Source organism: Antedon mediterranea, chromosome 2 (genome assembly GCF_964355755.1).
Source record: "Antedon mediterranea chromosome 2, ecAntMedi1.1, whole genome shotgun sequence".
NCBI classification, from domain to species: Eukaryota; Metazoa; Echinodermata; class Crinoidea; order Comatulida; family Antedonidae; genus Antedon; species Antedon mediterranea.
This window is the reverse complement of record NC_092671.1, coordinates 34,503,023-34,524,140: the sequence shown is the minus strand read 5'-3', so window position 1 is coordinate 34,524,140 and position 21,118 is coordinate 34,503,023. Positions and strand designations below refer to the sequence as shown.

Sequence of the window (21,118 nt, the reverse complement as noted above, 5' to 3'; positions counted from 1 at the left end):
GAAACACAGTATATTTTTTTCCTTTTGTTTGCCAACGACAAACGATTTATTATAACTTTTGTTCTCGTGTACAAAACTCGAAGTGGCGCTTATAACAAACACTCACACACACACACTTACAGAAAACGTCAACAACTTCAGCATTGCAATAATTTTACGTGAAACAGCACCAACAATTTGACCTTTGACCTGAAACGTGGTCATAAAGTCCTGTGGAAATTAATTAAAACTATATTATTCTATATTGTTCTAATATGTAAATTAAAAATCCGTAAACAGATTGGGAGTTTTATTCAATATGTATTATAAGGCATGCTTCAACACAACACCCTAAAATTAACATAATTGTGCCTATAACGAACTAGGAAAGGGTACCGTATACCTTACACAGTAATAAACGATTAAGATATGGAAAAAGTAATATATAATAAAAACAAATATTATAATTCATTATGCATAGGCGTTTACAGAATATTATAATCATAATGAAAATGTTAATACGACACAATATGAAATTATTAATTTTACTGGTATGTGTGAAGCGATAGGAGTATAACTATTATAAAACACTATCTGATTACAGCGACCTTGTGTGCGATATTGACGTCATCGTGGTCATGACTTTATCTGACAGAGAAGAAACGACGTCATATCGAGGGACTAATAATAAATGAAAGCATTATACATGTAGTAAAAAATCCGTTTATCAAATCGAAGCTTGAAGCGTTACAAAAGAAAGATACAAACCGATAACAACCGTTGACCCACAATACAATAAAACATATTCATTAAGTATCTCAATTTTTATATTAATTATCATATATTAATTGTTTGTAAAAATTGACATTATATAAATTATGTAAAATACATCATTTTAGAAATAGAATCGAACAACGCAATACATCTAGATTAAACTGGCATAACTAGTGATCGATCACGTGAGTGCAGCGCAGATGTGACGCAATTCACTGAATGCGTTGCGCAAAACGCTATGGAAACGCAGGGCGTTATACGAACGTATGTGTACTTGTACAATACGAAATGCTGTGTTTCATAGATGAAATTGATTGGTAACCATTACCACATATATTAACATATCTAATTATCAAATCAATGAGAATTAGACCTAAATACTCACATACGTTTGCACTTGTTTTACAAGTTATTCGTAACTAATAACACGCCAATGAAAGCATACGGGATTAACAAACAATACGTTCTCTCTTTCTATGTATCAATATTTATGCATAGTTTCGTTATGCTTTCTGTGACCTAATTTCGTTGATTAAAATAAAATTATAAGAATCTGATAATCCAACAGCAAGTTAAGCGAAAACCACCCGAAGAAACTAACCAGAATAAGACGTCATGTGACGTCATCGTGACGATATACCAATCCAGGGGTCACGCTACATTTCATAAGAAATTAAAATCCAAATTTCTATCATTTGGACTAACAGAAAATTAACACAACATTGAGGTCGATAACATCTGAAATCTGGGCGTCGGGAAATTGGCCTATTTTCAATGGCTTATCAAGCTCAAGCCAGAAGTGTTAACTTCGACTTAAATTGTTCTCCCGTTGAAATGTCATGACACCTCATCTACACCCCGCCAACCCCCACCCACAAAAAAACTATGGTAATAATAAACTATTAAAACACTTTATCAGAAATCAAAACACACTGTGCGCAGGCTCAATACTGATGACAAAGCTCATGGCACTCAACAGCGAAATTACATTTCTTATACTCGGAATAAAATAAGGATAGGAGTCACACAGCGACAACCAATTATAAACTCTATTAATTTACATAGTCAAGATATTTTCAACACAAGTATATACAAGTTTGTCTACAGATACTCAGCATCCATGACTAATATATTATATTTCACTATTTTTACAAAATAAATTACATAAGTTTGAAAATACTTAATTCATTATACACTGGGAGTGCCATATTTTGTGTTATGTCGTACCTTCCCTCATCCACGTATGACGTGCTAACGCTGACAAACTTGGTGAGTACATCGTGTGTTATGATTAAAAAACATTAACGCGTCATGTACAAAAGATATTAACAATTCTAAACAGGCCTCATGATTTGACATTTAAATACATGAACCAGGTATATTATGTAGATATTATAATACTATGATACAAGCCAAAATTATCATTAAGGGTTGTATGCAAAATCAAAGGCTAAATGATTTACATTATAGATTGAATTGTGACCAACCGTCCTGTTCTTCGAGGCTGGTTTGCTTGTTTGGTAGTAGATGGGCAAGTTCGGCTGGTAATTCGATGTTTGGGTCCGAATTGAGTAACACTAACTGTTCTACGCCTGCTTCGTGAAGTACGCGTAATTCAGGTAGCTGTAGGAGCATGCGTGATAAAAATGCTGCTTGTCCTCCGTGATTGAATGTCACGTGATCATTTAAACATTTAATGATTTTGTTCTGCAAAGCATCAACTCTAGCAGGTACTTTTAATCCATGACGATCTACAATTAAAAGAAATCGAGTTACAAAAGAACAATTTTGACACAAAACGAGAAAAAATGTATGGAGCGCCGTTATAAACGCATTAAGCAAGTAACAGAATCAGACGAGATGGCAGATTCAAGGCAAGACACGTCATGCTATGGTTGTCGTTTGCACTTAAAGGAATGAATACATACCTGTTACTAAGACGAGAGCACAGAGGCATGAGAAAGATGAAATGTCAATTTCTAGACTGTGAAGAGTTCTTGAGAATTGTCTGATTTCATCTAACCACGGACCAAACGCCTGCTGACATTGTTTCTTGTGCAGCACATTTCCATGACAAAAAACTAGAAAATCATCATCTGGGTTCATTCTGTTCAAAGAAATTATCACAGTGTTATCAATAAACTTTGAAACTCTAATGATATTATCTTCTATCGGTGAAAACAAAGAGTCATAGCATTTACGATAATTGTTGAAGGTATTTTGTAACGCGTACAAAATGCCTTTTAACAATTATTAGCATTTGAACGCTGGTGTTTTCGTTGCCGTTTTCAACCCAAATTTGTTAATGTAGGCCTCTAAAACAAATCGTCTTCTAAATTATATTGTTATTTCAATTTGAAGGAACTTAAGAGTAATATATCGTCCGGTGAAAACAGTCATAGAGTTTACGTACGCGCGTACAAAAGGCGTGAACGTCACATTGGTATTTCAATTTGAAGGAACTGAGAGTACTATTTTTATTTAAAGGTGAGCGAAAATGTGCTTACCTTTGTGCAATTTTGAGTATGAATAATTCGAAGCTTGCAGCTTTCAGTAGTAATTCCTGATCTTCCAGGCAAAGATCTGTGAACCCTGGTATCTTTCGTGCCCATATTCTAATGACGTCAAGAGAGGAACACAGATGACTGTAGAATTGCTTTACTTGTTCACCAAAAACCGGCACAGTACATGACGTCTCAGGTAATTCAAACTGTAAAAAACAAAATTTATTATTATTTCATCATGCGATTTTACATTCGAATTGTCATTAAAAATATTTAGTAAAAAAAACCTTTTTGGAGTAGGCCAAAATAATCAAAATAGCATTATAAATTAAAATTATTAACACACATTGTTATTCGTGATGTATCTGCATGACATAGAACTGTTTTTAATCATGCGAGTATTTAAATATCTCCAGGTGATGACGTTGAATTCGGTACTCAGCTAATAATCACGATGAATACCAACACGATCCATTTAACTGTCTTATGACGTGACGTGACGTCAATATCTAAAACATTACTTTAATGAGATTTCACGGTGGCTGATGACGCATATCATTTAAGACGCGTACCTGGTCATAATTGAAGTCGGCTTTAGCTGGAGAAGAGTCTACGTGGGCTCGCACTAAAGCGGTTATAAGGCTGACCGGTGGTGAAGGAGGCGCTACATCCGGGCTTCGAGGTTTGGTAGGTAGCCTTCCTCGCCTTCCTTTTAAATCATTAGTCCTTACAACTGAAAATAAACACATACAATTTGTTTCAATACAAGACAACATGAACAATCGTTCAGTGACATAATATAAACATAATAAGGAAACAAACGACGCGCGCGTGTAAACGTTGATAACCTGGTACATGTGTGTACGCGCGCGTACACACATACGGTCTAATAATATTGCATTGTACGTATTGATGTACGCGGGCGTCAGATATGTGTACGCGGGCGTCAGATATGTGTACGCGGGCGTCAGATATGTGTACGCGGGCGTCAGATATGTGTACGCGGGCGTCAGATATGTGTACGCGGGCATCAGATATGTGTACGCGGGCGTCAGATATGTGTACGCGGGCGTCAGATATGTTTACGCTTAAATAGGAAACATATCAAAACAAGATTTTCCTGTGCTAAATTTGAAGTTTTTGCTATACTTAAATATATGTGTATAAATATACACACTCAATGAACTGCGACTATACTGACACATGGAGAATTCATAGTATGAAAATGAAATAGTAAAATTACAACAACATCCAAATTATATTAGCTATCAATTGCCCTCATTAAATGGTTATTATGCAAGAATAACAAAAAATTCAAATTTTTGCTTTAGCTTTACTGTTTTATCGCAACTCTTATATAATTTTCCAGATATATGTTATATGTTAATTTTATTTTGTTATATTATATCATCTGAGTGGATTTTGTTTGCCCTGCTTCACCTCTATGCTACGCTAAAGTGTAACGTTAACGCGCGCAATTCCCTACGAAGGTAAAAATGATTGATTATATATTGCGCGTGGTATCTGATTACAGAATCAGATCTGTACATTTCCGTATATTCATGGTTTTATCGTCTGTTCCAATTCAGACGATAACTTAAAATCAGACGATAACATTAAAACAGACGATAGTATTAACAAATACAATTTTAGTGAAACATTTCCTACCTTCTTTGACCATTCCAACAGCTAGACACTTCTGAAATCGACAATATTGGCAGCGATTTCTCCTTCGCTTGTCCACTGGACAACTTTTTGTCCCAAGACACACGTATTTAGAATTTTTTTGCACTGTCCGCTAAAAGAAACAATGATTTGTTGAAAATGCTAATCAATGTGAGAAATTGCGTACATGAAAATGCTTATGTATGTGTGTACATGTCACAAATGTATGTCTGATACTTGGCGCGCTGTAGGTATGTTTTATATGGCGGGAAAAATAGAAATTAGATGTCAAGTGGAACATGTCTCACCACCGCGAACAGTTTCTGCAAGACATATTTTATCAGGGACATTTTAAAATGATTTAATAAGTTATTTACCTTAAAGAAGCCTTTACATCCTTCACATGTTCTAACACCGTAATGTTGACAAGCTGCACTATCTCCGCACACTGCACACATACCGTCTTGTTGCGGTCTATGTGGTGATGTAGTGCCACTGCTACCAATAGAAGACGTCGATATCGGACTTAGTTTCGATGACGACGCGAGCACCGACGGCCGTTCGTTGGTATTCCTTGACGGCATCGATGATTGTAATGTAGATGGACACTGGTAATGTTGTTTGGAGAACGTACACGACGTCGTCGACGGAACGTCTTGGAATGAAGAATGTTGAGGGTAATCCATGCCGACGTTAGCCCAGGCAATATTCATTGATGTCGGTGTTTCAATTTCGTTGCTATCGTGTTGAAATGGTACCGATTCCATTGATACGAAAGAAGGGGGTGGTGTTAATGGATCGTGAGTAAAATGCACAGGAGAATTCATCTCTGTGTAAGAATTCTGGGGACTTTTTGGTTGTCCGCCAAACGGAAATTTCTGATTAATGTTTGAGTTCGGAAAGGACGGCGTTGGTGGCGGCGTCTGGGTTAAATGTTTCATACTATTTGATATTGTCTGTTGTTGTGGTGACGTAACACTGTACGCAGACGACACTGGTTGCTGATCCGCGTCCAAGAAGGCAGATTGCGGATACGCGTCTATACAAATGGCTCCAGAAACCGACGAATGCATCGACAAGGATTCGTCTGACGAACTCTGGTATTGTTGTTGGCTGCTATTTTCCGATTCAAAATTTGGAACAAATTGTTGACCGTATGTGTCGGCGAAACTCGGTAGCATTCGGTCAGAAAAAACATCGATTGAACCATAGTATTGTGACGTCTGCATCTGATGTTGTGATGTCACTGAGGTGACGTTTGCACTTGGACAACAGTTGGTCGATGGACTACCGTAAATACATGTACAAGATAAACTTTGCCTTGGAATGGCTTCATCTGTAAAAATAAAAATAAGGAAAGAAAAACCTTAGTCACATTAAATGTGAATGGAATTATGCGGATGCTGGGTCATGCGCATTGGGACATAAAACAGTTTTGTATGATGATATTGATTCAATAAAAAATACATTTGTGATGTAAACATAAGGTTTGAGTAGCTGCACTTGCAGAACATTCGGTAAATGTCTTTAGTATGAATCGATACCGTACGATATTGCATCTAAAAACAAATTCTGTATCATGGATGTTGCCTAAAACTAATGCTATATTTGTAGCAACGATAATCGATGATAATCGAATAACATATTACTTACTAACAGACAGACAAGCAGAATAAACAACTTGTAAGAAAATCCTACCTTGCATGCTATCGCTTCCGAACTGAGCTTGACTGAAAAATCCAGAGGAGTAGGCTGACTGCATACCCACCAGCATGATCGATGACGCTTGGTTTAATGTTTCGGTCGGAGTTTCCGGCGTTCTGAAATATATAATATTTAAGCATAATATGTTAATTGGTTTCTGACGCGGATAATTACGCATGCTCGCGAGTGTCACAATATGCAACATTAAAACAGCTAAACCTTGGGTGGCTTATGGTACATAGTATTGGTGCCTGTTTATTTTAGCTGGTAGACATCTAAGCACCGGGGGAATAAGCTGCTGTAAAAAAAGGTCTTTGATCGATCGAAAGTGGTAAAGATATTGAATTAAATATAGGAATCATTAATTTATATTATAGAAACTCCATATTGTAAGCTTTGCATATTTGTACAGACATCTGTTGATGATCTATATAACTTTGAAGAGCCGAGATCTTGACTAATTATAAGTTATAATTATGATTTTGAATTAATTGCATTATATTCTATAAAAAAAAAAACCCGATACCGAATTTATTATGAATCAGAGTTACTGTATATCAATACATTTGCTACTATATATGATGGCAGGTAAACTGCATGAAACCAAGTATGAGATTAAGATATATACTAAGCAACTTAATTTTTGTTTAGGCTTATGCACAACCAATAGTCTATAGTTGTTGGTAAAACTAACTACAAAGCGACATGATGATTCTTTTCTTCCAAATGCAGTACGACAAAGCAAAGTTTCAGAAGGTAATCGAATATATATTTTATATTTTTAATTAATTATATTCTAACATTTTAACCACATTTGTTAATTTTATTGGTGTAATTTTAAATTGAAAAATGTTCGCATTTGGTCTCTTGACAACAAATTTTACAATAAATCTGAATTAATTAAATAAACTTAATCGCATTGTAAAATGTAATGCGAATCTGTGAAATGCGTTTTATCCGAAAAGAATGCGTCTAAAACTTTGTATATAATCAGGGCAGTAATGGAAAAGCAGGTTTGTTTTTGTACAGTTGTGTTTGTGCATGAGTGAAAAACCAATTTACGCTTTGTATGACGTTGTCGCTAATGCAACTGCGTCAGTGTAATAGACCATCACACAAACTGATATAGTATATTAGTTTCATACTAGGGGCGCCAAAAGAGATAGATGCTTAGTTAAGCAGGTTGATTTAGGCTGATCGGGGAGTTTTATTCAAGAAAGTAAGTATAGGCCGAGCAGGCTGGGTGGCACATATGCCTAAACCATGGTTTCGTTCGATGTTCCGATTGGCAACAAAACGTGCGGAGATGCAGTATAATAGTTACTATTTTCGATGCCAAATTCGCTAATAAAATATTGCACTTAGGCCTACAACACGATGCGTTTGCACAATATATACGAATAGGCCTATAAATTAAAAAACGTAAATATAATGCACCGACGGTCAAGTCAGATTATGGAGATACAGAAAGTTTGGTGACAGAGGAAGCAACAGCGAGCTGATGATACAGTAATTGGTGTAATTCAGAAAAAAAAAACAAACAAACAAAAACCAAACGGTGTAAAAAGTAAAATCATGAAGGTAAAAATAAAAATGTTCTATCTCTATGGTCTGATACCAACTAGACATCCATTCATATAAAGTCGAATGTTGAAGAAGTCAATATGTAATTACTGTAGGGCAGGTACTACAGAAGGACGCAATGAACGACAGACACCATTGATAGTATTGAAAGGAACGAACCAACGACCGGTAAAAGTTTGGGTATCTTTTTCAATTCCGGTTCCCAGTCTTCGATATCGATACGAATCGATAGAAGAATAATGATAAGGATGAAATAGTGCCAAAACTAAAGTGTTTCTACGAACTTACCTGGGAAAAGAATAATGCCTCATGGAATAAACCATCAAGAAGGAAAATCCAAAATAAAAATAAAAATCCAAGATCCTGAACTGACACCCCTGGTAAATTCAGGAGACAGGCCGAAGTACAACAGTAAGCGGCAAAGACGAGCTAGACTGACTCAATGAAAAGCTAAGAGAAACAATCGCCTGCAAAGATTAACATGCGTACACGTAATAGCTGTACGATTTACCATTGACTGCATCGCCTGCAGTGCTTGTGTTCAGCTGTGACGCAAACAGTCAGCAACCATTTGCCTGGTATGAATATAAATACTCTCCAACGCGCATGTCTCCTACGTCGTTGAAATTCTAATAATAAACCATTCTACGTAATAGATCGTGGCTTCCCATCTCTTGTTTCGTGAACCGATCATAGCTTGCGTATTTCGCAAATATATGTTGGTTGCCTACGTCAGAGCTATACTCGCAGTAAATGATTACTCCTTTAGTATTGATAAGGCGACAATACGAATGAATAGACCCGAGTTGGTAGGGGGCTTGTTCGCCGATATTCATTACGTACACTACGATATCTCGTGACGGACATTGCTGTATTTCTGACGCGCAATCGATTTAACTTTCTGACAATAATGCGCATCTCAAATTAATGAGCTAATATTTTGTTAGGTCTGATATAATTGCTTTAAACAAATCGGACTGTAATTATCGTTATCGGCTGAGGTTCAACCAGCTCAATAAAGCTTCAAATCGTCAGGTAAACCACACCCAAATTGATAACGATAACGATATTTTGCTGTTGAAAAGTACGGTACATGGGCTGATAAAGATAGGATATTAGCACGCTTTTATGTATCCGTTATCGTTATCGGGTGAACGAAATACAAGAATATATTATATCCGGTTCGACTCAATCACAACCGGATTTGATACCGAATAACGGAATATCACTAAATTCAAAGTGTCCATATCGGAACTGTATCGCATTAGATGTTTTCCCCTATTATTTAATCTTTACCGGTCCAGGTGTAGGAAGGTGACACCAACGTTGCATGCAATCATGGCCTTAAAATACATCCTGTTTAATCGGACATGTTTGGTTCGAGTCTACGTTAAGTGGTAGACGCAATATAAGTCGTCAATCTATAACATTTTCCCCTGCCAGTACGTTCACATATTTGCGTCAATGCACACGGCGTAAACCTTGATTCCCACAAGGAAGTAACGCAAGGACGTAAGCGCAACGCAAGTAATTTGACCAATCACAAGCGATGGATTATTCGAATCGTCTCTTGTCATTTTAACTCACTTGCTTGCGTTGAACTTACGTCCTTGGGTTGCGTCCTAGTGGGAACCAATCTTAAACGCACAGTGACGCCCAAGCGTTAAAGGCCATGCTTGCGTCAACGCACATGAGGTGATGAAAGTCCAAAATATACTCGTACCATCAACATACTCTGGCAGGCACTATCTAAACATATAGTAATGTGTGCTGTTGGAATGTGAACGTGGGCAGACTATCCATATTGTTCATTGACGTTTTCTAAGCCCATATGGAGTAACATTTCTACGCTATCCACCCAATCATTGATGTATACGTTATATATATATTTCCAAATTTAATGCCAACAATCAAATGAGACAATAAAAATTATATTACTAAATTGCCTTGATTGTAGCTAAGAACAGATGTAATAACAATGGATTTCAGTTCTTACTCTATTTTTACATGCCATTCACTGAGAATATAGACACAATATATTGTATTATATTCATAAATTCAACCAATAAATTAAAATATGTATATATTTTACGTAATAAAACTACAATAATTGAATACAATTCTCAAGGTGAATAAAGAGAGATTAAATAATGTGTACGAATTACAATACAATTATAAATATTTATTATTTAAAATCTGCATTGTATTTGTGTTCTGATATGTATTACTTTTGTTAGATTTTTTTTTCTCGGTTATTTACTTTCAATAAAAGCAAAAATAAATCGTAAATTGACTAAAACTGATTCGTTTTCGATCTGCATTATTTTTATACGCAATTCGAATTATTTTTTCATCATTTTTCATATTTAATGAAGATAAACCTTTTAAATCATGGTCTAAACAGAATTAATTTATGGTTGCGCTTCATTGTTTTATGACGTATTTTGACTGGCCCTCTATCAAACAATCAAAATCATCATTAGGCCCTCCTATTGGTCATCGATATAAAGAATCATTTTCACCAGTATTATGATCAACATTCAAAGCACTAATTCTATCAATAATTTAGTCCAAGACGCAACTCCCACGCAATGAAACATGAGTCTATCTATGTACATCGCGTTCTCATTTTGATAACAGTTAGGAAATGAAATTGTGAATGTATATTATAATAAATCACAGATAATTTTATGTGATAGAAAAATTGATGGGTTTTCACGTAGGTTATTTTTTTAACTGCCTTGGTTAGATTTTATTTAAATTTCAATAAATACTAACCCTATTAATCAAATACTAAAACACTCATCTGAACTACTTAGAATGGAAAACAATGAACTACCATGGCACAATTACGGGACGCGCGCGTTCAAATACTGATAATATAAATTTTATTAGCTTTTGTACGCGCTTGACTTTTGTACGCGTTCGGAATTTTTACGCGTACGGATTGTGTACGCAGATGTTTTTTTGGACGCACACGACTACGACCTTTGTACGCGCACAGATTTGAACGCACATGGTTTTGTACAGTCGCGTTTTTTTACGCTCACGGGTCTTTGTACACGCGCATAAAAATTGTGTTACTGACGAACACTGATGGTAAACGTAGTTATTAGCCTTTGATAATGTTCTAACACATAATTTGTATAGATTATACTTTTTTGTTTACTTAGAAATGAAAACGAGTTTCTAATAATTCAATGCTGACATTTCAACGTTTGAAAGAAAATCCATAAATTGTGTACATAGTTACCAAATTGAAATAGAACTATAGCATAAATAACAATTACAATGATAATAATAATCTCCAAATTTTTCAAATTATGTAATTTGAGCGTCAGATGATAACGATTTTTCGTTTTAGGACGATAGACAGTGATTTTGTTGCGCATGCGTACACCGTTCATTATAGATTATTTGATCGAGTTTCGTCTACCGTCCATAATCGAAAGTTCGCTATTGAAATATATAAATAAAGAGAAGGATGTATTGGCCTACAACAATCGACAACTCATATTATTCTATTCTAGACTAACTTAGGGTTGTTTACGCATGCGCATTAATTACTGGAATATAATTATGGTCGATCTAGCAATTATCTGTAACTATCTAATACATATGGTATAAATTAATTTAGGCTAGTAAGATGAAATCAAAAGTTTAGAAACACGATTACGGACTCCGGGTTAATGGATAGAAATGTTTGTATCCTTTAAATAGAAATAGGAATCAATAGACAATAACAACGTAAGTTACTTAAAATAAAGAAATACAATATTTACTATTTACATCAGATATGATTGTAATATGATAAACAAGTTAAAATTGCATTCTAAAAATGTTTACATAAACAGATACATATCCTTAGCTTACTGTCAATAATTGAGAGCGAAATAAAAAATGTCTCCAATTTCAAATATATTTGAGGTTCGAAAAAAAAAATAAAATAATATGTAACAGTTTAAGCTATTCGATTGCCCAGGCCGAGCAAAATATATGTTACTAAGCCTAGGCCTGCATTGTCTGCTTACCCCTCTTAAAATCTCCGCTGCGAGGCTACTGCACTGTAATGGATGATGATGATTATTTAGTTTAATTTCGATATTAAGAGACTCGAACGCATCATCATGCGTCTTTGCCTTCGCATTACGGTATGCCGTCTGTTCGCGTGACGTCATCTGATTAATCAATAGCGATTCGACGACGTCTTCAAACGTCAGACGATAAAGTTTATCAAACCCAAACCAAAAAACATTAAGGACAACTCATAATATTATAAAATGATATAAAACAAGATATTATAATACGGTAAACAGACTATAAAAGAAGAAATAACTGAAAATAACTAAATGTGTTCTAAATCCGGGTTCCAAATAGTACGAGGTTGCGCTCACTCTGAAGAGTGTCTGAAGATGTGCGCGGCGGCACAGTAAGTAAGGGCGCCTCTACAAATAGACACATACATTAAAATAAAATAGATAGCATATGAAAGTTTACTTGTATTTTCGACGTACGAGATGTATGAATTGTATAGGCCTAGATCTACTAATAAATTGCATTAACATTTAAAATCAAATTAATAAAACATGCTGAGTGACGTTAAATATTATTCAAATATTAAAGTTGCACGATTTACCAAATTACAAACAAAAAATAAACATTCAAGGCAGATCAGCAATTGTAGTAGGCCTATAAAAATGCGATCCACCACCTGGATGCAAATTCAAATGAATATCGGAAGTGAAAAAAATATATAAGGGCAGTCACTGAAACACTCACCTATGAGATGCGTCAACAGCGGACGAATGCGAGCTACGATTTAAGTACATAAATTTGAGAAAATCAGCTAAAATATCCCTGATTTATTAATTGCACAACACATAGACAAGCAATAATGTATAGTTTTTCACAAGCACAGTTCGATGGTAAACGGCAGACCAAGCAAACATCTGCAAATACAAACTACAACTGCGAAATGATTCGAATAAAGCTACCTATAAGAGAGATGTAAAAGCAATGCACGTCATTTGGCCATCAACCAATAAGCTACCACAAACAATGACGTCACAACTCAGCCAAACGATAATACTGCTCGGAGTAGAATCGCATATCGATGCGATAAATGAACGTCAGACAGAACAGCGAACCAATAGGCTGTACGACGTATTGACCCCTCCACCTCGCTAGCAAATTACTCGTCGTCCCCGATTTCTAAGGCTTACGCAAAAGAGTAATTTTTCATTGTGTGCATTGATGGTTATTTTTAACCATCGTAAATTGTATGGAGAACAGAAATAACTTCTAGGCGGTTGACGTCTAACTGAATGGCATACCAATTCATGAGGCGTATAATAGCTTTATAAGCGCAACGGTCCGTGGCGAATTTGCGCTAAAATTATACTGAATATGGTTAGAAATAGACAAAGTTTTTGTTCTCTTAAAACCTCTATTCAAAGCTACACAAAAGACGATACCAGAATGAATAAAGTGCTAAACCTTTAAATACGTATTCCGACGTCACGATATTCAAACACAGTTATACATAAACTATTCTTTCTTTTTAGATGTTCCTGTGGTTTCCTGTGTATATATTTATTTCCTTTAATTATCATATGCAAAATATCACATTGTACGTGCGTTATGCGCAGTTTGCAAGACATTATGCAGAACTAGAAATGCGCTGTGCATCTTTAAGTTTACGCAAACGCATTAACTGGAGTTGTTTGTGATGATGTGCGTGAACAAGATTTTTTATTTGGTAGGCCTAAAACTGATGTCAGGTGCTCAAATATAAAAATCAATATCAAAGAAGACATCCGTCACTCCAGATATAATAGGCCTAATTGTGTGCGACGATCGACCATACCTTTAGGATGAACATATCTGTCTTATTTGTCACTAACCTGACATTTGTTACGGTACTCCTCCTACTAATTTAGGGCATTTTTAAACTTTACCATTCGGCTATGCTAAATTTATTTTGCGGAAAATGTTTTTGGACCAGTTTATTAGTTTAGAACTTTGCTGCATTCGGTAATTTATTTCGTATTCTATAAAGCTCAGTTCCCACTTGCAACACAACGAAGCACATCGCAAGTACTGCTGTGATTGGTCAACTCACTTGCGTTGCGCCTACGTCGTCGTTACGTTAAGCTTAAATGTCTTTCACACTTGCTCTGGTCCGGCTCAGGAAAATTAATTTACGACGCACCACGCGTGTCTATGCGCCAATTCTTCTTCAGAAATGAAACAAAAGAAGCGCATTGTGCATGGTGCTAATTTAATCATAAAAATTAAGTTGATTATTCCCACAATGTACATATCAAGTATACTGTTCTATCACCGAATAATAAATAGACAACAAAATACATTTAAGAAATACAGTAGTGTGTATAAAAACAAATATTTTCTTAAGTTCATCCCACCTTAACTTAACTGATTCCAATAGCAAAACTTCCTTTATCCGTTCAAGCTTATTTTATTTACCCGATTAACTTGGTTCTACACCCACCCAAAGTTGGCGATCTGTGCCCATTAAACCAACTTATCCACATTACTAAGCCATAACGGGCCATTTGGTTAAATGTTATTGGTCGCAAATTACATGTAGGCTACGCATGCGCCTAATATATTTGTGATTGGCGTTAGATCATAATTGTTTATTTTTTCACAATATTTAAAAGTACCGTATTTAATAGAGATACGCTTAACGTAAATGCGTGGAAAATTACTCTAAATCTAAACCTCTGCCTCCATCCACAACCCTCTCTTTAAAACAAAAATCGGGATGGGGAACCATGAACGCACTTAAAAGCAAATTATTGAATATCGGGGGCCACCCAGGCGATTCAAACTTTATGCCAATATAGAATGAAAATAATTTCATGAACTTATTTGTTAAATCTGAATTTCAGATTACGCTTAGTGGCGCATGATTGATAAGACTACAATAGCCTCGAAGATTGTCCATAAAACAAAAGATTACCTTTATATATACACGATTTGTCGTCGATAAGTCTACATAAATACACAGATTAAAGAATGAATGAAAACGAAAAATCATTTAAGAGTAGACGGGATGACGGTAAAGATACAATTTATCTCGTATAAAATGTTTAATTCGAAATGAAAAAGCAATGATTTACAGTTAAGGGGATGGAAGGTAGGTGAAGAGGGGGGAGTATAGGGCAAGGAGGCAACCAAATTATGTAAGGTTCCACAGGAGATTTTATGTCTATCAACTGCAGAGCTGTTTCATGCCAATCGACGTTAACAGGTAACAGGTATTATATATATACATTTGCCGAAAGCATCAACGTATTTAGAAAATGAAATATATATACAAATAAAAATACATCACAAATCACAAAAATGTATAGAGTGTAGTGGGAAAAACTTGTAGGCCTATTGTAGTCAGTAGACAAGAAACTGCTTGAAATAATCGGGTCCCGAATTCCCAAAGTAATAAAGAAACAGGTATCTTACCACCAACACATCCATCCTCGTGCAATGTCAAATCATCGTGGTACCATAGCCCTATATAACTATGCTCCAAGTAATAAACACACGCTCAAATCTCATGACGTAGCGATAGCCCACAGACTTAACTCCTCTGATGGAGATTTCTTCTATTTCTTCTCGTGTACGGTCATGAAGTAACTTGTATGATACAGTCAAAGTTAAATTCCATATAAAAACGCATCATATTTGCCATAACCTGAAATAAGATTGTACCCAATTATTAATAATGTGCATATTTACATGGTAGGCCTGAGCCTTGCGGTTTAAAAAAGTGTACGTGAAAATGACTATCCAAATCAAGAAGAAACCGACATTCCAAATACACCTCAAATCCCTAATATGAAATTATAGAAATCATGTAAAACAATTGATTGTTAACGGTAACATTCTATTAGCCTAGGTCACTACACTGCTAGGCAGATTTATGACGGAGCCTCATACTGTAACTAGTCAGTAGTGTCACTCATTAAGAGTAGGGTTGAGGGTGGTATATTTTTCCGATAGCCCTTATGTTCTCATATCCGTGGGACAAAATAATGAACATTTTTTTCCACTAAGTTGCAATGCAATGGTGTGACCGCAACTTAAGTAATTTGACCAATCAAGATGGATCATCTGAACTGTCGCTTGCCATTTGTCAACTCCGGTCAACTCACTTGCGTTGCGCATACGTCCTTATGTTACGTACGTCCTAGTGGAACCAAGCTTTCGTTCCCACTATATGATGCAAAAAAGGGCGACCGTGCAACGCAAGTAACTTGACCAATCACGACACGATGGATCATCTGAACTGTCGCTTGTCATTGGCCAACTCGCTTGCGTTACGCACAAGTCCTTGTGTTATCTCTTAGTGGAACCAAGCTTTAGTTCCCACTGTAAGATACAACGAAAGGGCAACCGTGCAACGCAAGCAATTTGACCAATCACATTGCGTTAGTGGGAAACTAAGTTTGAAGTGGACGGCGATTGGCGTAGTACGTACGTATAAATAACCGGTAGTAGAGTGATCCGGAAGGTTTAATCTCTGGATCAGAAAAAAACTTGCAGTTTTAAATTTAAACTCACACAGTTATATAGTGTTAGAATTTAAAGGTTGTTGTAGACAGATAACTGTTTTTTTGTGTGGTGAAGATGGTAATTTGTTGCCGCCCACCATCAACGTAATCAAGCATTAGCGAATCTTGTTTGACATTTTCGAACATAATGTTGACAGAGATGGATTTTCATTCGTACGTCATTTTTAGACACCTCGAATCTAAAATGAGCCTGTAACCGTCTACGTGACTAAAATGAAGGAAGTGATCTGTTTTTTTTGTTACATTAGCACTTAATTTTAATTACCGTAGGCCTAATTTATATGAGTTCGAATCCTAACCATGTTATTTAAAATAAAGAAAGAGGCTATTCGTTATTGGGAGCGTAATGTGTTTAAAGAACAATTCGGGGAGGGAGAGCACGATGCAACTTTTCAATGCTAATCAGTGACGGCGGATCAGCATATGGAGAGAGAGAGAGGTCGGGTGACTGAAGCAAAGACTTAGGTACGTATCGGGGATTAAGAAGATCCCGTCCCTCCCCATAACATAGCTATGTCGTGATATGGAAGTACTATTGACATTTTATTTGGTCAATTGTAAGCGACTTGGATTCTGCTTGAATAAATTGGCATTTTTCTGTGCGTACAGTTGATTTTACAGAGTAAAACTAAGATCATGGGGACATTTAATGATGTAATGCATACATTGGGGTCCTACCGGAAAACCGGGAAGGCGGGGGGGGGGGGGGATTATAATAACGTTAAAACCATAAAATAACCCTTTTATATGCGATACAGGGGACAGCCTACTTTGGCCTACGGCGAGTACATGAAATGGCCGGGTAGCACTGACATAAACAAAGAGAAGAAATCATTATTTTGGGAAAAGATTTCGTTAAGAAAAAAAAACAATATGTACAAAATATTGATTTAACTATCGGTGTACTGTAGATAATTTTTCTAAACTTACACAGGAAACAATAATACAATAAATATAGCTTATATTGTGTATACAACAGGAACACCGGTGTGTGAATGTGTTATTTATAGAAACACACTGACGGCTTTGACGTCATCGGCAAAGTGAATGTTTATTCAATTTTGATCGTTCGTTGAATAGTGTATCGCTTAAATGAACACAGTACGTGAGACCCGAGTAGTATTTTTAGAAAGGGCTTATCTTTATTTATAAAGTTCTTAGAATAGCCATGTATAACCTTGTGAAGGGGGGATGGGTATATGACGTAAAACTGGGCCTAAAAAGATAACCTTTCATTAAAGTGACGCAAAAGGCTGATACCATTGTTAAATATACCCAACAATAACATTACATTTCTGGGAATGTGTGAGTGATATACTTTTCTAATACAACTGGCGTTCAAATTAATTTAAAAGCCTTTAATTAGATGCAAACAAGTAGGAAGATTGCTGCTTACGGAATTACCGTAAGGCCTTATGTTAACCATGCTAAAGAAGGATATCTGTCGGTTGTGACCTCCAACGAAACCACTATGTATAGTATTATGTGTAGGGTATGTTGGTTTTTTTAATTGTGCGTCGATTTCGCTGGTAGCCGCAACGTCGTAATCCAGTTAAATTTCAATTTCGTCATCAGAGTTCGAAAGCAAGTCCCGATTACCGTGTGTATGCGAACTGTTTCTTGTTATTTTCAGGGTAATTAAAATGATTTGAAAATAAAATACGTAATACTGTACTACGGTACTACGGTAATACAACACTCGGTGAGGACTCAACTCAATTGATGGAAACCATCCGACCAATACCAAATTGTAATCGTCATCGGACCACAATGGCCTACCCAGCCAGTACAAATTTTACATCTTAATAAACAGTCACACCATCCTACCAATCCATTGATAACCCACCGTAACACAGTCATCCTCCACATCAAGCTACGACCATCAGTATGTCAACAATCAGTCACATCATCCGTTCAACACCATGTATTGAACCACATTTCACCAAACAGCCCGGTCGTTTTACGAATACATAGTCATTAAAACTATAACCGTACCATTGTTGCATGGGTTCAAGTACCGTCACATGTCAGGATTTTTTCCAAGGACAAAATTACAACTCCACTCCCAAAGACTTGTAATAAGACTTTGTTTATGTAGAGCACCTTGCGAATATGTTTGTCTTGCGAACCTCTGAGAGTCCCTAATGATCAGCAATTGCTGGATGGATCACCTTCATTAATGAAACCCTAACCATTTTACACAAGATCATCTACTACACCATACCACACCAACAGTGACCACCGTCTCCATCCATTGCAACCATTACCAACACAGTGGTGTTACCATTACCACAACCACAACCATCATCGTTAACATAACATTACCATATTTCTTTAAAAAAACATTCATGTAGACATGAAAAGAAAACATCTGGTAGAATGAATATTACGAATGACTGAAATAGAATCGAGACTTGTAATGTATGTCAATAAATGTCACCAACTATATCTATTATAGGCACGAGGTCGGTGTATATGCGAGCTTAGGAATCTAATATTCACCGAAGGGGTCCACAAACTATGTTAACATCCAAATTGGGATGACAACGTTTGAAAACAAACGCATAAATCCTAGAATATCATATTCAAAACTTTTCGTCGAGGACTAGAAACATGGAGGAATCAATTATGTTTCCTGAGAAGAAAACAGTATTTCGATTATATTGCCGTAAAACCCCGCCCCTATATCTTCCCATGCGCGGTATTTCGGAAATACATTTTTTTTGTACTTAGCCTACCAACTAAGCACATTATTGTCTAATTTAGACCAAATTCACAAATATAACAATTATTCATGTGTGTCGTTCTGGTGGTGCAACGTTTTAATGTAATATCCTTATATCTGGGCGGTTTGAATTAGATGTCGAAATTTGTTTGGAAAAAATTTAGTTCGTCTAGGCCTAGGCCTTACTTAACATCTTTCTGAAATGTTTAGTGCGGCATAAAGTAATTGTAGTTATAGTGTGAATTTGATAGGTGGTTACAAACTTGTTGGCAGCGTAGGTGGCTAGTAAAGTATCTGACTATAGCTCGCATGAAAGTGGCTAGCGTAAAGTTGTTGCCTAGCGTAAAGCTATTGGCTAGCGTAAAGTTATTGGCTAGCGTAAAGTTACTGGCCATGCGTAACGTTCTTTACTTGCGTAAAGTTATTGGCTAGCGTAAAGTAATGTTACTGGCTAGCGTACAGTTACGTTACTGGCTTGCGTAACGTTACTGGCTATGCGTAACGCTATTGGCTTGTGTAAAGTTACTGGCTAGTGTAATGTTTTTGGCTAGCGTAAGTTGCGTAGCGTAAAGTCACATGACTAGACGTAGAGTTGTTGGTAAGCGTTTGGTTTGCAAGTTCACCTGTTTTGTACACCTACCTCGTTGATGATTTGTGTTTTTCTATAGTATAATAATCGATTGGTTTCGCAAAGCGGCATGAAAGTGGTACGTTATAAAAATTAAACAAAAACATGAACAGCACATTCTTTACTTTACTACATTAAACAAAAATTGTTAAAGCAACTTTTATACATTATGTAACGAAAAAATACGATAGGAATTGAAGGTTATCAATATAATCTACGACTCACCGAACAAAAATGAATATTCAGTATAGAAATCTTACCTGTACATAGACACCGTCCCGACGCTAAAAACTTTTTCCAAATATCCCAAAGCCACACACGAAATATCGGTGTGCCTTAAACGTATTAATGTGTATTGTATTCCGGGTTGAAATTTTTTCGGCGTGTTTTCCATAACCTTTGTGCATTATTGTTTCTGGAGCCATGTTTCTGTTGAAAAAACTTGTTCCGCTCAAATAAACGTGTATTCATCGGATCGGCCGAGGAGGTCGAATGATAAAATCTGGCAAAAGTGAAATTTTAATTTCGAAACAATACGTATAGAATGTTGATACCGAAGCAGTAAATAAGGGTGACCATATAGTGTCATTCTCTTTGCTTTCTTGACGCACATCTGCCGGAGATAGAGAAGTAAAGGCATGCGTGTACAGACTTTTGCCTACGTCAGTAGCCAAAATTGAACGATGTTTGCATCAAGAATACCTTCATTAAATCGCTCCTTGCGTCAGAATATTGCAGAATGTATACATAAAATCACCTACTGACGTCAGCACTCATTAGCGGATATTTTTGCGCGCTCTAGAATGGATATTTTCGACGCTGTGATGATGATGAAGCTAATATCGCTTGCGTCACTACATCATTATGCAGCAGCTATGTTAATGTAATCGGTTCTTATACCAATCAACGCCGATTCTATGCCGAAGTCATACGAGGAATTATAATTTATGTTGCTAAG

General features: G+C 36.2%; 1 protein-coding gene across 3 annotated transcripts; it reads right to left on the bottom strand.

The window, feature by feature from the left end:
- Nucleotides 1–19: 19 nt before the first annotated feature.
- Nucleotides 20–20,769, bottom strand: LOC140040861 (nuclear receptor subfamily 4 group A member 1-like). Of its 3 annotated transcripts, XM_072087108.1 has the most exons (9): nt 20,421–20,769; nt 15,696–15,927; nt 6,621–6,742; nt 5,300–6,258; nt 4,926–5,055; nt 3,830–3,990; nt 3,261–3,463; nt 2,682–2,860; nt 20–2,504 (listed from the first exon to the last, which is right to left on the bottom strand). In XM_072087108.1, exons 3-9 carry the CDS (start codon nt 6,694–6,696, stop codon nt 2,218–2,220), a joined length of 1,995 nt encoding a protein of 664 aa, XP_071943209.1. In that variant the 5' UTR covers nt 6,697–6,742; nt 15,696–15,927; nt 20,421–20,769; the 3' UTR covers nt 20–2,217. The 3 variants fall into 3 exon arrangements, with proteins under 3 accessions (XP_071943209.1, XP_071943207.1, XP_071943208.1); XM_072087106.1 differs by lacking the exons at nt 15,696–15,927; nt 20,421–20,769 and adding an exon at nt 12,990–13,899; XM_072087107.1 differs by lacking the exons at nt 15,696–15,927; nt 20,421–20,769 and adding an exon at nt 8,499–8,750.
- Between the last annotated feature and the right edge of the window lie 349 nt (nt 20,770–21,118).

Excerpts from the sequence above, each read along its gene's own strand:
- LOC140040861 (XM_072087106.1), bottom strand. The coding sequence starts at position 13,039 with ATGTACTTAAATCGTAGCTCGCATTCGTCCGCTGTTGACGCATCTCAT. Across the intron at positions 3,991-4,925 it reads TGTTGGAATGGTCAAAGAAG|TTGTAAGGACTAATGATTTA; the intron begins GTAGGAAATGTT and ends GTTTATTTTCAG. Across the intron at positions 2,505-2,681 it reads TGCTCTCGTCTTAGTAACAG|ATCGTCATGGATTAAAAGTA; the intron begins GTATGTATTCAT and ends TTTTAATTGTAG.